Source organism: Carcharodon carcharias, chromosome 12 (assembly GCF_017639515.1).
Source record: "Carcharodon carcharias isolate sCarCar2 chromosome 12, sCarCar2.pri, whole genome shotgun sequence".
In the NCBI taxonomy this organism is placed as follows: Eukaryota; Metazoa; Chordata; class Chondrichthyes; order Lamniformes; family Lamnidae; genus Carcharodon; species Carcharodon carcharias.
In genome coordinates, this window is record NC_054478.1 from 127,016,394 (window position 1) to 127,031,376 (window position 14,983).

The window sequence follows — 14,983 nt, forward strand, 5'->3', positions numbered from 1 at the left end:
AAACATTGGCTGCCATTTTGCTTTTGTTACAGCAGTGACTATGCTTCAAAAATATTTAATTGGCTGTAAAGCACTTTGAGATGCTGAGGTAGCGAAAGGCGCTTTGTAAATGCACGCCTTTCTCTTGCACAGAACATGTGGACAATTGGAACTGTGGTCTCTCCCTGTGCAAATGAGTTGCTGAAGGTGTAAAACACTTACCAAGTACTGTGTGCAGTGATGTGGTTAACGATTTGCTTGAATTAACGCTGTGCTGTTCCAGCTCCTGCTGATGTATCAGAAACCCAGGGGCACCAGGTCCAGGCCGCTCTGTACCAAATCTCACCGGGCCACCAAGTGACTTCAATACATGAAGTGCTGGCTGGCCCAGTTCTATGAAGGGCGATGGTGGATTTCAACCATGCCTGACTGATGAAAACCATGTTGGTAGGCAGATAAAATTGCCCAGGTTACTTACTTGGCAGAAGCTGACCGTTCTCAATTTTAAACCTCCACTGAGTAGACTCCCAAAGCCAGCAAGGCTCTTTCTTACAGAAGCGCCCCGGGTGTCAGTGACCATGAGATCCTACTGTAATTTTAATTATAAGGCCCGGGAGAGGACGGGTGCTGGGATCATCCTTCCAGATGAAGGCAGCGAGGAAAAGGAGCTAGGGCCAGAGAGGCTGAAACACCAATTGTTTCACTTTGCTTGTTTGGTGAGGACGGTTGGGAGTCATCCTCTAGGATCCAGAAGGAAAGCTTAGGCCTCGCTGTGAGATAGTGCCCTGTAGTCGATGTTGCACCTGCCTTGGTGTTTCTGGGCAACCTCTGGGAGATGAGTTAAAATGGAGCCTCACTACTATCGTAGCAGGGCGAGTTTACCAACTCAAGTCTTCCGCCTACCAAAAACTGCCTTGAGTTAAAATTGGGAGCAGGGGTCATCTGGAGGGTTTCAATCATTTAGAGGGACAAATGGGGGATTTCCATGAAAACCAGGTTTCTATTCCCTTGAATTAGAACATTGAAAGATGATTTAATTGATGTATTTATGATGATTGAATGAGTTGACGGGTAGATAGAGAGAAACTATTTCCTCTGATGGTGGAGAACAAAGGGGCATAACCTGAAAATTAGAACTAGGCCACTCCGGAATGATGCCAGGGGGCACTTCCTCACAAAGTGGCCTGGATTTTTTCTATGGCAGGCGGGATGGGCGGGAATGGGCAGGGGTGGGAGCGGGCAAGGACAGGCACGGAGCCGATCGCTGCCCGCGATTGGCTGCACGCCATCATTTTACACAGGCCGGCCAATTAAGGCCCACCAAGTGTAATACGCGTTCCGTTACACTCAGCACTAACTGTGTGGGCAGGGGGAGGAGAGTCGGGGCCAACGCTCTTTCATGAATACGCAAAAAAGGGCACAGCAATCTGCCTCAGGGAGATTGAATGGATGTAAAAATAATAAAAGAATCAGTTTAAAAATTTATTCAAACATGTCCCCTCGTGTGATTGTGTTGGGACATGTTTGTAAAGGTAGGGAAATTTATTTATTTATTTAATAAAAGCTTCAGGAAACCTCATCCCGCCCGTGGATGAGGTTTCCTGAGAAACGTGAAGGCCGCTTGGGCTTTTCGCCTGCCCGCTGACCTTAAGGTTGGACGGGAAGCGTTCATAACTGCTTTAATTAATGTCTCATTGGCCTTAATACGGGCAGGGGTGCAGCCGACTCCAGCACGCTCCCGCTGAAACGAAATATTGTGATTGCGCGTGATGACGTTGGGACGCACGCCCGATGTCATCGCGGTTCATTTTACATGTCGTTGCGTTGGGCCCGCCCCCACACGCCGACCGGAAGATTCTGCCCAAAATGTATCAGAAACCTGGGATTGTCTCCCCACATAAACCACTGAGGCCAGAGGTCAACTGAAAATTTTGAAACAGAGATTGATAGATTTTCATTCGGTAAAGATATTAAGGAGTCAAAGGGGGTAAATGGAGTTAAGATATGGATCATTGAATGCCGGGAGAGATTGGAGGGGCTGAATGGCCTCTTCCTATTCTGTAGGAAGGGAAGGCAGATGGGCTGAAATTGCCCCAGCTTCGTTCTGGGTCTTGCTGAACTGCCTAGTGATTCCAACCTGACAGTGCCAGCTCTATAAATAGAACAGACAAAGGGAGCACGTACAAGTGCTGATCACCAGTGTGATGCTTAACATGGATAATCTGAAGAAATTCCTTTTTCAATTTTTAATCATACAATAATTCCAACTGAGAAGCTGAAATCAAATTAAACTGACCTGAATTACCAAGTATCTCTGTGGATCTCGAGCCATCCGAGAAAATTCCGCTGCCAATTCTTTGAACTTGGGCCTGCTGTCGGCATCAATCATCCAGCCTAAGGGCAAGGAACAAGGAAAGTAGCAGCTTACAGGACAGTGAGGACCTCACATGGTCGTCCATGACCAATTATGAACTCAAACCCAAAAAATGACAATGATTCTCAAACTGTGGGTATTTAAGCATCACAGAAACAAAAGACAAAAAAAAAATGTCAAACTAAAATTTCACAGTTTCTACTGCACACATTCAGCTGAACTGGATGGCATTTTATTTTCAGTTTAGTATCAGCTTTGCATCTTCCCAAGTCCTGCTCCCTTCATGCCTTCAGCTACCGAGGTCCTGAGGTCTAGAATTCCCTCCTCTACCTTTACTGTGTCTCCAACCCTGATTTTTTACTTGGTTAAAGGTGCTATACAAATGCAAGCTGTTGTTCTCCTGTTCTTCAAAACCAAAATGTAACAAAATGCTTATTTTGTGCTAAATCAGCTTTAAAACTTGGTTATATTGTCAATACCCTTGGTAGATTGATTTAACCACCTTATCACCTCTTCCAATGTTCAGATCTGTACAAAAGCCATGATATTAACTTATGGTGAGAATTGGGTGTGCTGGATTAGAAGGGCTGGGGCGTGGAGTGGGGGGTGGCACTGTGCCAGCCAGGTGGGGTGGGACAGGAAACCCCCATGATGCCCCCAGCACAAGGCCCGGGTAACCTTTACAGTCATCTTCCGACTAGGGACTTTACAGCCTTCCGGACTGAATATTGAATTCAACAACTTTAGGTCGTGAGCTCCCTCCCCCATCCCCACCCCCTTTCTGTTTCCCCCTTCCTTTTTTTTCCAATAAATTATAAAGATTTTCCTTTTCCCACCTATTTCCATTATTTTTAAAAAAACCCCACTAGATCTATACCTTGAGTGCCCTACCATCCATTCTTAATTAGCACATTCGTTTAGATAATATCACCAACTTTAACTTTAACACCTATGTGTTCTATTGTACTACTGTCGTTGACATCTTTTGATGAGCTGCTTCTATCACTGCTTGTTTGTCCCTACAACCACACCCCCACTCCACCTCCCTCTCTCTCTCTCTCCACCCCCCACACACACACCTTAAACCAGCTTATATTTCAACTCTTTCTTGGACTTGAACTCAAGTTCTGTCGAAGGGTCATGAGGACTCGAAACGTCAACTCTTTTCTTCTCCGCCGATGCTGCCAGACCTGCTGAGTTTTTCCAGGTAATTCTGTTTTTGTTTTGGATTTCCAGCATCCGCAGTTTTTTTGTTTTTATCTCTATTATTAAAGGGGACTATAGGCCAGTTAACCTAACATCAGTAGGAGGGAAAATGCTAGAATCTCTTATAAGGCACTTAGAAAATCATATCATGATTGGGTAGTCAACACAGGTTTATGAAAGGGAAATGGTGCTAGACAAATTTTGAGGTTATAGCTAGCAGAGCAGCTAAATTGGAACCATTGGATATACTGTATATGGATTTTCAAAAAACATTCAATAAGATGCCACACAATAGCTTATTACACAAAATTAGGGCTCATGGGTTATTGTGGGGGGATATTAGTTAAGATTGAGGATTGGTCAATGAAAACAGATGGGAGTAAACAGGTCATTTTTGGGTTAACAGGCTGCAACTAATGGGGTACCACAAGGATCAGTGCTTGGGCCTCAGCTATTTACAATCTATATTAATGACTTAGATGAGGTGGCGAGTGTAATGTACCCAGGTTTGTTGATGATGCAGAGTTAGGTGAAAAAGTAAGCTGCGAGGGGGATGCTAAGGATAAGGACAGGTTCAGTGAGTGGGTAAGAACATGACAGATTGAATATAATTATGAAGTTATCGACTTTGATGAAAAAAATCGAAAAGTATAATATGTTTTAAATGGTGAGAGCCTGGGAGATGTTGATATTCAGAGTGATATGGGTGTTCTTGTACACAAATTACAATAGGTTAACATGTAAGTACAGCAAGCAATTAGAAAAGAAAATGGTATGTTGGCCTTTAATGCAAAGGGATTGATGTACAAAAGTAAAGAAGCTTTACTAAATTATACAAGACCACAGTGAGTGTGCAGTTTTGGTCTCCTTACCCAAGGAAGGACATACTTGCTCAAGAGGGAGTGCAACTAAGGTTCACTGGATTGATTCCCAGGATGCGAGGATTGCCCTATGAAGAGAGATTAAGTAGGCCAGGCCTATATTCCCTCAGGTTTAGAAGACTGAGGAGTAATATAATTGAAACATATAAAATCCTTAAGGTGCTTGTCAGGGCTGAAGCTGAGAAAATGTTTCCCCCAACCGAAGAATCTAGTACATGGGGTCACAGTTTCAGAATAAAGGGGCCAGCCATTTAGTACTGAGAAGAGGAGAAATTTCTTCACTCAATGGGTTGTGAATCTTTGGAATTCTCTACCCCAGAGAGCTATGGATGCTCAGTTGTTGACAGTGGTTGATAGATTTTTAAGCTCCTAAGGGAATCAAGGGATATGAGGATTGCATGGGAACATAAGATGGAACATAAGATAGGAGCAGGAGTAGGCCATTCAGCCCCTCAAGCCTCCTCTGCCATTCAATAAGATCATGGTGGAGTTTAAGTTAGAAGATTAGCTATGATGTTACTGGGGCAGGTTTGAAGGGTTGAATGGCCTGTGCCTGCTCCTATTTCCTATGTTCTAAAAACCAGGAGAGGGAGGGGGAAGGCCGGGGGAGGAATAGGGAAGCTTGGGGAAGGGTTTTGAAGCCCTGTGGGTGGGGAGGGAAACCTGGGGAGCAAAGTTTATGGAGGTAACTTAATGGTAACTAGTGACATCGATTCCTTCTGGCTCACAAGAAAATCTGACAAATATTAAATGTTAAAATTGCTGAACCACTTCTACAACTCTATACTGCTTGTCAACAGTAAGGGTGCAGTTCAAGATATTATCCATAGTTTTGTTATAATACATAAGAAGCCTGTGTGACCACAGACTATGGTCAGTTTGTGAGTACATGCGGTGGCAAACACCTTAGTTACAGATTCTCCCATCTTTTATTCATCATCTGCTACAAAGAAACTGGCATATCTTCCTATCAGCACGGTAAAAACAGAACATTAGTCAAGCAGGCAGCTCTAGACTAGATGGTGAAAATAAATAATTTTGCAAAGGCTGCAGGGCACAAAGGAGCTTTCAATTATAAAGGATATAATTTAAATTATAATATTTTGCCTGAACGCTGACATGCATATGTGTTGAACTATGCCATATTGGTGCAAAATGTATTAAAAAGGGTTCTTCATTTCAGGGGAAGTAAAGGCTGAATATTAAAAGGAAATGGAAAAGACTATGATGAACTCCAATAAAATTAGAATTCAGCAGAATAAAGAGTGGAGGCTTCTGAGAATAACGTGGTTCATTGTGGTTCCGCTGATGAGATTGTTATGTAAAGGGTTTATTTGCTGAACACTAGCAGCATCTTATTTGCTTGCAGTTGATAGCCTTCATATAACTCAGGTTGGATGAACCAGCGATTGCCGGCTTGCTTCATATTGTGCTATTGATCAATGCTGACCAGACCTTCTTGGTATGTGCTGACCTGCCTATACTCAGCCACAGTGTCAGTGGGGGTTTATCAGTTGGCTTCAGTATCCATTGCAAGAAGTGGGGGACATACATCAGGATTCTGCTTCCATTTACAGCATGGTCAGTAACCAGAGTATACCAGTTTAAGCTAATTGGCAAAACATCCAGGGGTGAAATGAGGGGGATTTTTGCCTAATGTACTGTGGTGTTATGCTCTGGAATGCACTGCCTGAAAGCATGGTGGAAACAAATTCAATAGTAACTTTCAAAGGCATTTGGATACATACTTCTAAGAGTCATTTTTCTGCCAAGTTTAAGAAAGAGATTATTAGAAGAACTTCATTAAGAGCAAATAGGGATAGTCTGCATGAAAGCAGTAGCAAGAAGCTACTGGCATCCAAAGATAGATAGGAATATTGAAGAGTTGGTTAAAATGTCATGACATGCATCTCAGAATGAGAAATGATGTAACCAAGGTCCCTTTCATTCTATGGTCAAACACACAAAAACTGTGGGAACGATTACGTTTTCTTTTCTTTGAAGTTGAAGGGAAAGAGTGCCTTGTTTTGGTCACCAGCTATAGCAGTAGGTAAATATTGGGAGGAAGTTTCCATTTATGAGACGAAGTGCAGTGGCCGGCGTTTGAGCAAGACCATCCCCGTTGGCCAGAATGGCATGACTTCATGCCCAATTCTGTGCTTGGAGGGTCATTAATTATGCACAGGCGAGTATTGGGCTGAATCACCTGGCGGGTTGGGAGCTGATTCGTCCGCCCACCGTCAGCTGGTGGGGTCGAAGGCCCGGGCGCCATATTTAAACACAACACAATCTCACTCTCTCCAGCCCACCTGACTTGCAGACATGTGCAGAGATGTCTTGAAGCCAGAAGAAGAAGGCCAAGAGCCTCAAGAAGAAGGCAGCACCCCCTTCACCCACCAAGTACTCCAGGCTCTGATCAGAGGAGTGCAGGCACACAGGCAAGTCCTGTATCCTAGGGATGGTTGCAGGAAGCACAGCAGCCTCACCTCTCCTGCCTGGGAGGCCATCGCAGAGCAGGTCAGTGCTGCTGGCAACCATGCCCGAAATGGCATCCAGTTCAGGAACAGAATGAATGATCTCATCCGCTCGGCCAGGGTAAGTCATCCTTCAACTGTCTCCAATATCAAACTGTCTACATGGCACCATGCACTCAAACAGCTACTGTCTTCAGGGATCTCACACGACCATTAGCGGGGGGCACATATCAACATTCATTCTCTCACTGGGACTTTCACATCACCACCATCCCATCTATCATGTTGCTCACATTCCATCCTCTGGCCCTTCTGGGAAGGGGTCACCACAAACAGGGAACATGCACATCTCCCAACCTCTACTCCATCCCTTCTCATTACCTGTCTTTCTTTCTTCATATAGGCCAAGCTGGTGCACAACAGATGCGAGAGACTGCAGGCTGGGGGATGGACGCCAGCATCATTGCTCTCACTGAGTTTGAGGAGGCTGCAGTTGAGCTGGCTGGGGAGGACAGGGATCGCTCCTGTAGGGAAGGGGAGATCGGCCTCTCCCAGCAACCTGGTATGGATTGCAGCTCCATCACCTCATCAAACCCTGACAATCACAGTGAGTCACACGCAGTCTTATCTATCTCATGCTCATTAACTGAAACTCTATTTTCTATTCTCCAGATACCAACAGATTGAGGATCCCAAGCCTGTCGAGCACCAGTGCGAGGGCCCAGACTATATCCAACGAGGAAGCTCTGGAAGATCTGTCATGGCGCTTATATGCACCCACCAGCAGCTCAGAGACACACATGTCAGGGGGCACAGCTGTGGATTAGGCGTGGGCTCATTTTCTGGGAAACGCTTCACTGACACATCCCGACAGCAGTCGGACGCAGGGACAGCCCAGGTCTCTAACACTCAAAGGGCTGCTGGATACCAGCCACCCGCTCAGTCTGAGTAAGACGATGAGTCTCTGGAAGCAGCTGCCAAGTCAATGCTGGAGATGCAACGACAGGCAGCGGAACATCAGGCAGAGATTCAGCAGTCACTCAGCTGACTAGTGCGAACGATGGAGGAGTCCCCATCTGTGTTTTGTCTGATATCATGGTTCCGATATGCGAGAGCCTCGAGGTCACCATGGGAAGATCTTGCCGGATTTGTGGGCGGCGCTGCACTCCATGGTCACACACACTGGTGGGCACCATCAAGAAGTAGACACAATGGCGATGAAGCAGCTTGATCTCCCTCCAGGTGCACCACCTCCTACAGCAGTCAGGGTGGGGCCCTTGAGCACCCACAGGGAGGATAAGCGTCAGCCGGACACCCCGGGGTCCTCCTCTCAGGACACTCCAAGGGGGTGCAGCCACTGATAGCGCCCCCGGCCTGTGACCCCATCCATTCCAGCTTCCCGGGCCACCGAGGGCGCTTCTGTCCCTGAGCAGGTGACCCCTATCAGGCAGGGGCCCTCCTGGCCTCAGTTCACCAAAGGACATCCCCAAGGACATCACAGACATCAGGATGTAGCAGTCAGCAGGCTGCCTCCACCTCTGCTGCGGATGTCAAGGCTGCACTCAGGCAAAGCGCTAGAGTTAGGAAAGTTAAGAAAAAATGTCACTTGTGGGTGACGGGGGTGCTGGACATGTAAATAAATTGCACTTTTGTGAATATGTTTGATGGTTATGATTTTGTACTTTGGAATCCTCTTATTTCGAGGTTTAGCCTAGCTCCCACTCAGTGATAGTGTCCGACTGTGAGAACTACATTCCTGTGATGTCAACCTCAGTTGAACTAATCTCTGCGCTTTTGCATGACATCAGGGAGATGTGTTTAAAATATTTATTTGAAGTCTGTGATGTAAGCATTTCTCACCCTTTTTTCTAAAGGAACATCATTGAGCAAGGGCAGCTCATCAGCATTTATAACCTAGCGGCATGTGTGCCTCCTCAATGGTAGTGGCAGAAGAAAAGACATGCACGGGAGGAGGAGATTTCTAGGCATGTCCACATCTCAGTCGCAGTAGTGTTTGCATCATTAGATGTCAGCGAAGGCTTCAAGTCTTCTCTCGCATCACTCTTGTTCCTAAGTGGACTCTCAGTTCCCAGAATGAGCTCACTCACAGGACCCATGGGCCAAAGCAAGGATCAAGGCCTGGCGACTTATGCGGCCAGAAAGCGCAAGTGTGATTATGGGACCTATTCTCACTGCGAGTGGGTGAACATCAAGAAAATGGCATTGACAGCCAGGAGAGATAAGGTCATATTCCCTCACTTGACTTTATTCTTCCTGGAACCTGTCAGCGATTAAAGTATAAAAGCAAAAAACTGCGGATGCTGGAAATCCAAAACAAAAACAGAAGCAGAAATACCTGGAAAAACTCAGCAGGTCTGGCAGCATCAGCGGAGAAGAACAAAGTTGATGTTTCGAGTCCTCATGACCCTTCAACAGAACTAAGTAAAATAGGAAAGGGGTGAAATATAAGCTGGTTTGGGGTGGGGAGTGTTATTGGGACAAGCAGCCAGTAATAGGTGGAAATAACCAAAAGATGTCACAGACAAAAGAACAAAGAGGTGTTGAAGGTGGTGATATTATCTAAAAGAATGTGCCAATTCAGAGTAGAAAGCAGGACAGAAAAGGTACAGATAGCCCTAGTGGGGGTGGGGGTGAAGGAATACTAAAAGGGCTAAAAGATAGAGATAAACAATGGGTGGAAATACATTTAAAAATAATGGAAATAGGTGGGAAAAGAAAAATCTATATAAATTATTGGAAAAAATAAAAAGGAGGGGGAAGAAACGGAAAGGGGGTGGGGATGGAGGAGACAGTTCAAGATCTAAAATTGTTGAACTCAATATTCAGTCCAGAAGGCTGTAAAGTGTCTAGTCGGAAAATGAAGTGCTGTTCCTCGAGTTTGCGTTGAGCTTCATTGGAACAATGCAGCAAGCCAAGGACAGACATGTGGGCATGAGAGCAGGGTAGAGTGTTGAAATGACAAGCAACAGGGAGGTCTGGGTGATGCTTGCGGACAGACCGAAGGTGTTCTGCAAAGCGGTCACCCAGTCTGCGTTTGGTCTCTCCAATGTAGAGGGGACCGCATTGGGAGCAACGAATGCAGTAGACAATTAAAGTATCACAGGCATGTCTCCCACTGCTTCCTTCCCCCATGGTGTGATTACACTCATACTGACCCTCTGCAGCCTCCTGAGGTTCCTGGGCCTCTGGATCTTCGTCATCCTATGAGCTCTCGTCCTCCTCCAGTTCATCCTCTGGCAGGGGGTCACCGCTTTGCATAGCCAGGTTGTGAAGGGCACAACACACTGCGATGATGTGGGAAACCCTGTCGGGAGTGTATTGTACTGAGCTACCTGAGCAGTGCAAGCACCTGAAGCACATCTTCAGAACCCCTACGGTCTGCTTTATAAGGAAGCATGTAGAGCTGTGAGCAGGGTTGTACCTCTCTTCAGAATGACTCTGAGGGCAACGCTTCAGTGTCATCAGCCAGCATTTCAATGAGTATCCCTTATTCCCAAGCAGCCATCCTGCAGATATAATGACCCCTTGAAAATCTCAGGCACTTGGGAGTGACTCAGGATGTAGAATTCTGAGGGACAGAATTTGCACTTGGAGAGACACAGATTAATCAGGGATAGTTGGCATGGATTTGTTAAGGGAAGGCTGTGTTTGATAAATTTGATCGATTTATTTGAGCGGGTAACCAGGAGTGTTGAGGGTAATGCTTTAATGTCTACATGAACTTTAGCAAGGCTTTTGATAAGGTCTCTCATGGCAGACTGGTCAAAAAAGTAAGAGCCTATGGGATCCAAGGCAAAGTGGCACATTGGATCCAAAATTGGCTGAGAGGCAAGAAGCAGAGGGTGATTTGGTGGTTTCTGTGACTGGAAGTCTGTTCCTAGTGGGGTTCTGCAGGGCTTGGTGCTGAGGCCCTTGCTGTTTGCAGTGTACATAAATGATTTGGGCTTAAATGTAGGCGGTATGATCAAGAAGTTTGTGGATGACACAAAAATTGGTAGGGTGGTAAATAGTGAGGAAGATGGCTGTAAACTGTAGGAGGATATCAATGGACTGGTCAGGTGGGCAGAGCAATGGCAAATGGAATTCAACCCAGAAAAGTGTGAGGTAATGCACTTGGGGAGGGCAAACAAGGCAAGAGATTACACTATGAATGGTAGGACCCAGGAAAGTACTGAAGATCAGAGGGACTTTGGTATACATATCCACAGATCTCTGAGGTAGCATGGCAGGTAGATAAGGTGGTTAAGAAGGCATATGGGATACTTGTTTTTATTAGCTGAGGCATAGAATACAAGAGCAGGGAGGTTATGCTGGAACTGTGTAAAACACTGGCTCAGCCACAACTGCAGTACTGAGTTCAGTTCTGATCACCACATTATTGGAAGGATGTGATTTCACTGGAGAGGGAGCAGAGGGGATTTACCAGGATGCTGCCTGGGCTGGAGGGTCTGAGTTATGAGAAAAGAATGGATAGGCTGGGGTTGTTTTCCTTGGAGCAGCGAAGGTTGAGAGAGGACCTGATAGAGGTGTATAAGATTATGAGGGGCATAGATAGGGTGGATAGGAAGACACTTTTTCCATTAGTAGAGGAGTCAATAGCTAGGGGGCATAGATTTAAGGAAGAGGTAGAAGGTTAAGAGGGGAGTTGAGGAGAAATTTTTTCACCCAGAGGGTGGTGGGAGTCTGGAACTCACTGCCTGAAATGATGGTTGAGTCAGAAACTCTCATAATATTTACAAAGCATTTAGAGATTCACTTGCATTGCCATAGCCTCCAGGACTACTGGCCAAGTGCTGGAAAATGGGATTAGTGTTGTCAGGTCTTTGTTAGCGGGCATGGACACGATGGGTCAAATGGCTTCCTTCCTTGCTGTCGACGTCTATAAGCAGACTGCTGTTCACTCCTGCAGCAACAAGAAGTTAGGGGGTGACCCCAGAAAAGCCCACTTCGAAGGGTCATGAGGACTCAAAACGTCAACTCTTTTCTTCTCCGCCGATGCTGCCAGACCTGCTGAGTTTTTCCAGGTAATTCTGTTTTTGTTTTGGATTTCCAGCATCTGCAGTTTTTTGTTTTTATCTTTGGTTTGCTTAAGCCTGATAGTAATACCAAAATAAGAGGAGAGGGAAGACAAAGTGAGCATGAGTCATAATACGCGTGGCATGACACTTAGAGAATTCAGAGCTGGTCAGAAGGTCATGGTTAAAAACCACCGAGGTGATAAAGAGAAGTATATGCTTGGAGTTGTTGGAAAGAGACTAGGTGCATTCACATATGTAGTGAAGATAGGAGAGAGACTCCAGTCAGTGTCCTGTAGGCCATTTGCTCACCAAGAGGAAAATCTGACAACAGGAGAGCAGGAGAAATTTCCTATAATTCAAATTTCTCTTGCAACCTGAAGTGAAAGTCAGAAAGGTCAAAAAGAAACTGAAAGTTTGCCAGGGCTACAGAATCCACCTGAAGAGCAAAGTGAGTCAGGGTCTCTGATTAAGACAAATCAATCAATGCCCCAGGTCCAACCATTAAATGAAGTTGATAGTCAATGTTCAGATTTGACACAGTCAGAGATGTTGAGAGAATAGAGTCAAGCTAACGGAAATGGAAGGAGATATTCAGACAGAAAGAGAAAGAAGCCTGATAGATAAATTGAAAGTATGTAGGAAGGAAGAAGAAAAAAATTGTTCTTTTCATTATTTGCTGTCAAATGGTGATATTTTTGTTGAACACATATTGGTGTTAAGGAAAAACATACAAATTATTCAGGAAGTATCAGTCATATACGTTTTGGTTGTGAATACAGTAAAATAAGTATGCAACCCAACCTATTAAATTTTCAGGTAGTGTTGATATTGGTTTAGTCATATCGTATTCTGGGAACTAATGTTCAGACACCATTTTACATTTTAATGTATAAGTTTTTATTAAGTGGGAATGGAGTGTAGTATTTTGCAAGATCTGAACATTTTGTTATACTGCCCTCTTTGTTGGGAAGGTGTAAATATAGTTCAATGATGGCTGCCTGCATGATGAGGTTTGGTCAATGCAATTACGCCACACTACTCTACTCAGATAAAAGCAAAATACTGCAAATGCTGGAAAGCTGAAATAAAAACAGAAAATGCTGGAAAAGCTCAGCAGGTGCTCTCTCCAAAGATGCTGCCAGACCTGCTGAGATTTTCCGCATTTTCTGTTTTTATTTCAGATTTCCAGCATTTGCAGTATTTTGCATTTATCTGAGTGGTGTGGTGTATTGTACTGAACAAGACTAACACGTCCTCAGCTGCAGACTGACCTGCTGAGCTTTTCCAGCATTTTCTGTTTTTACTACCGTACTCAGCTCCAGCCAAATCTCTGCTTGAGCAATGTTTAAAGAGTCATTCTTCAATACTGCTGCAGTAATGAGGGCCACTTACATTTCACCATCACCATGTAAACATCAATGGTACAGATCGGAGGTTGCGGAAGGCGCTCCCCTTTTTCCAAGATGTCAGGTATTTCACGGGCTGGGATTCCGTCATACGGCTTCCCACCAAAAGTCATCAACTCCCAAATAGTGACACCTGTAGGAGATAAACCAAAATAAAATCCATTCATCACCCACTGCATGCCTGAACCAGAGAATAGATTCAGAAACGGCTAAGGAAATCTGAGAACTGGAAAGACACCTGTGCTTTACCAGGCACACTGCTAACTCCTGCCACAAACATGTAGTGTTCACAGTCGGGAACCTACCATAGCTCCACACGTCACTTTGATGGGTGAACTTTCGATAGTGAATACACTCCAAAGCCATCCACTTAATTGGCATCTGCAAGAATATGACAAAAAGTATTGGTGGAATGTTCACAACTGTTCTTATGTAATTAACACACAGAAAATTACTGGATGCTATATTTTATTACAACATTTGTCCCACTCTATTATATCCATATCTTTTCCTCCAAATTTTCTCCCTTTCATTGCCCTCTTGACTCATTCTTTGTGACGTGACAAAGCAGGTTGAGAAAGTATTTAATCAAGTATACGCAGTCCTGGGCTTTATAAATAGAGGCACAGAGTACAGAAGAAAGGAAGTGATGATGAACCTTTACAAAACATTGGTTCGGCCTCAACTGGAACATTGTGTTCAATTTTGGACAACACAGTTTAGGAAGGATATTAAGGTTTTTGAGAGGTTGCAGAAAAGATTCACAAGAATAAATCAAAGGATGAGGAACTTCAGTTGCATGATTAGATTGGAGAAGCTGGGGATGTGCAGCTTGGAGAAGAGAACATTGAGAAGAGATTTGATGGGGATGTTTAAAATCATGAGGAGTCGAGACAGAGGAGATAGAGAGAAACTGTTCCTGTTGGCAGAAAGGTTGAGAACCAGAGGGCACCAATTTAAGGTAATTGCCAAAAGAACCAAAGGTGACATGAGGAAAATCTTTTTTACGCAGTAGTGTTTAGGATGAGTGTGTGGAGGTATTTCAATTGAGGCTTTCGAAAGGGAATTGGATTACGATCTGAAGGAAAAAACAATTTGAATGGCTCCTGGCAAAAGGCAGGGATGTGAATCTAGGTGAGTTGTTCTTGCAGGGAGCCAGCACAGATATGGTGGGCCAAATGGCCTTCTTATGAGGTGTAGCCATCTATGACCCTAGGAGTAGGGATTGCTATATTTGTCCAAATGGCCATTTTTCATGGCTGAACTGTGATGGTGAGTGGCAGCATCTTACTCAGCCATTGACTTCCAATCCTGCTGTTACTGGACATCCAGCCAAACAGCAGCACTTTCCAGCAGTGGGTGAGGGTCACTGCAAATGGGATATGAAGTAGGAGCCCAGGCTGATTTTCCCTGTCTTCACCTAAGAGGACTATAGCTCCCATACTGTGGTCAGTTAATCCAGTGCAGGAACTCCCATTTTGTATGGCAGAGTGAATTGCTGGATAAACGCACTGAGCTGTTAGGGGTGTCGGGGAGAGAGGGGGAGGCAAGTGACTTTCTTAACATCCTCTGCGAATATTTTCTTGGCTGTTCGCTATAACAGTGACCTTGATGCAAGAAAAGG

General features: G+C 44.8%; 1 protein-coding gene across 1 annotated transcript in view; it reads right to left on the minus strand.

The window, feature by feature from the left end:
* The window catches only part of LOC121285134 (receptor tyrosine-protein kinase erbB-4-like), a 1,067,779-nt gene that overhangs the window by 98,208 nt on the left and 954,588 nt on the right, over nucleotides 1-14,983 (minus strand). The window contains exons 22-24 of the mRNA XM_041201314.1: nucleotides 13,665-13,740; nucleotides 13,346-13,492; nucleotides 2,276-2,373 (exon numbers count right to left, since the gene is read on the minus strand). Of these exons, the coding sequence (XP_041057248.1) occupies nucleotides 2,276-2,373; nucleotides 13,346-13,492; nucleotides 13,665-13,740 (321 nt within the window). The remainder of the gene's footprint in view (nucleotides 1-2,275; nucleotides 2,374-13,345; nucleotides 13,493-13,664; nucleotides 13,741-14,983) is intronic.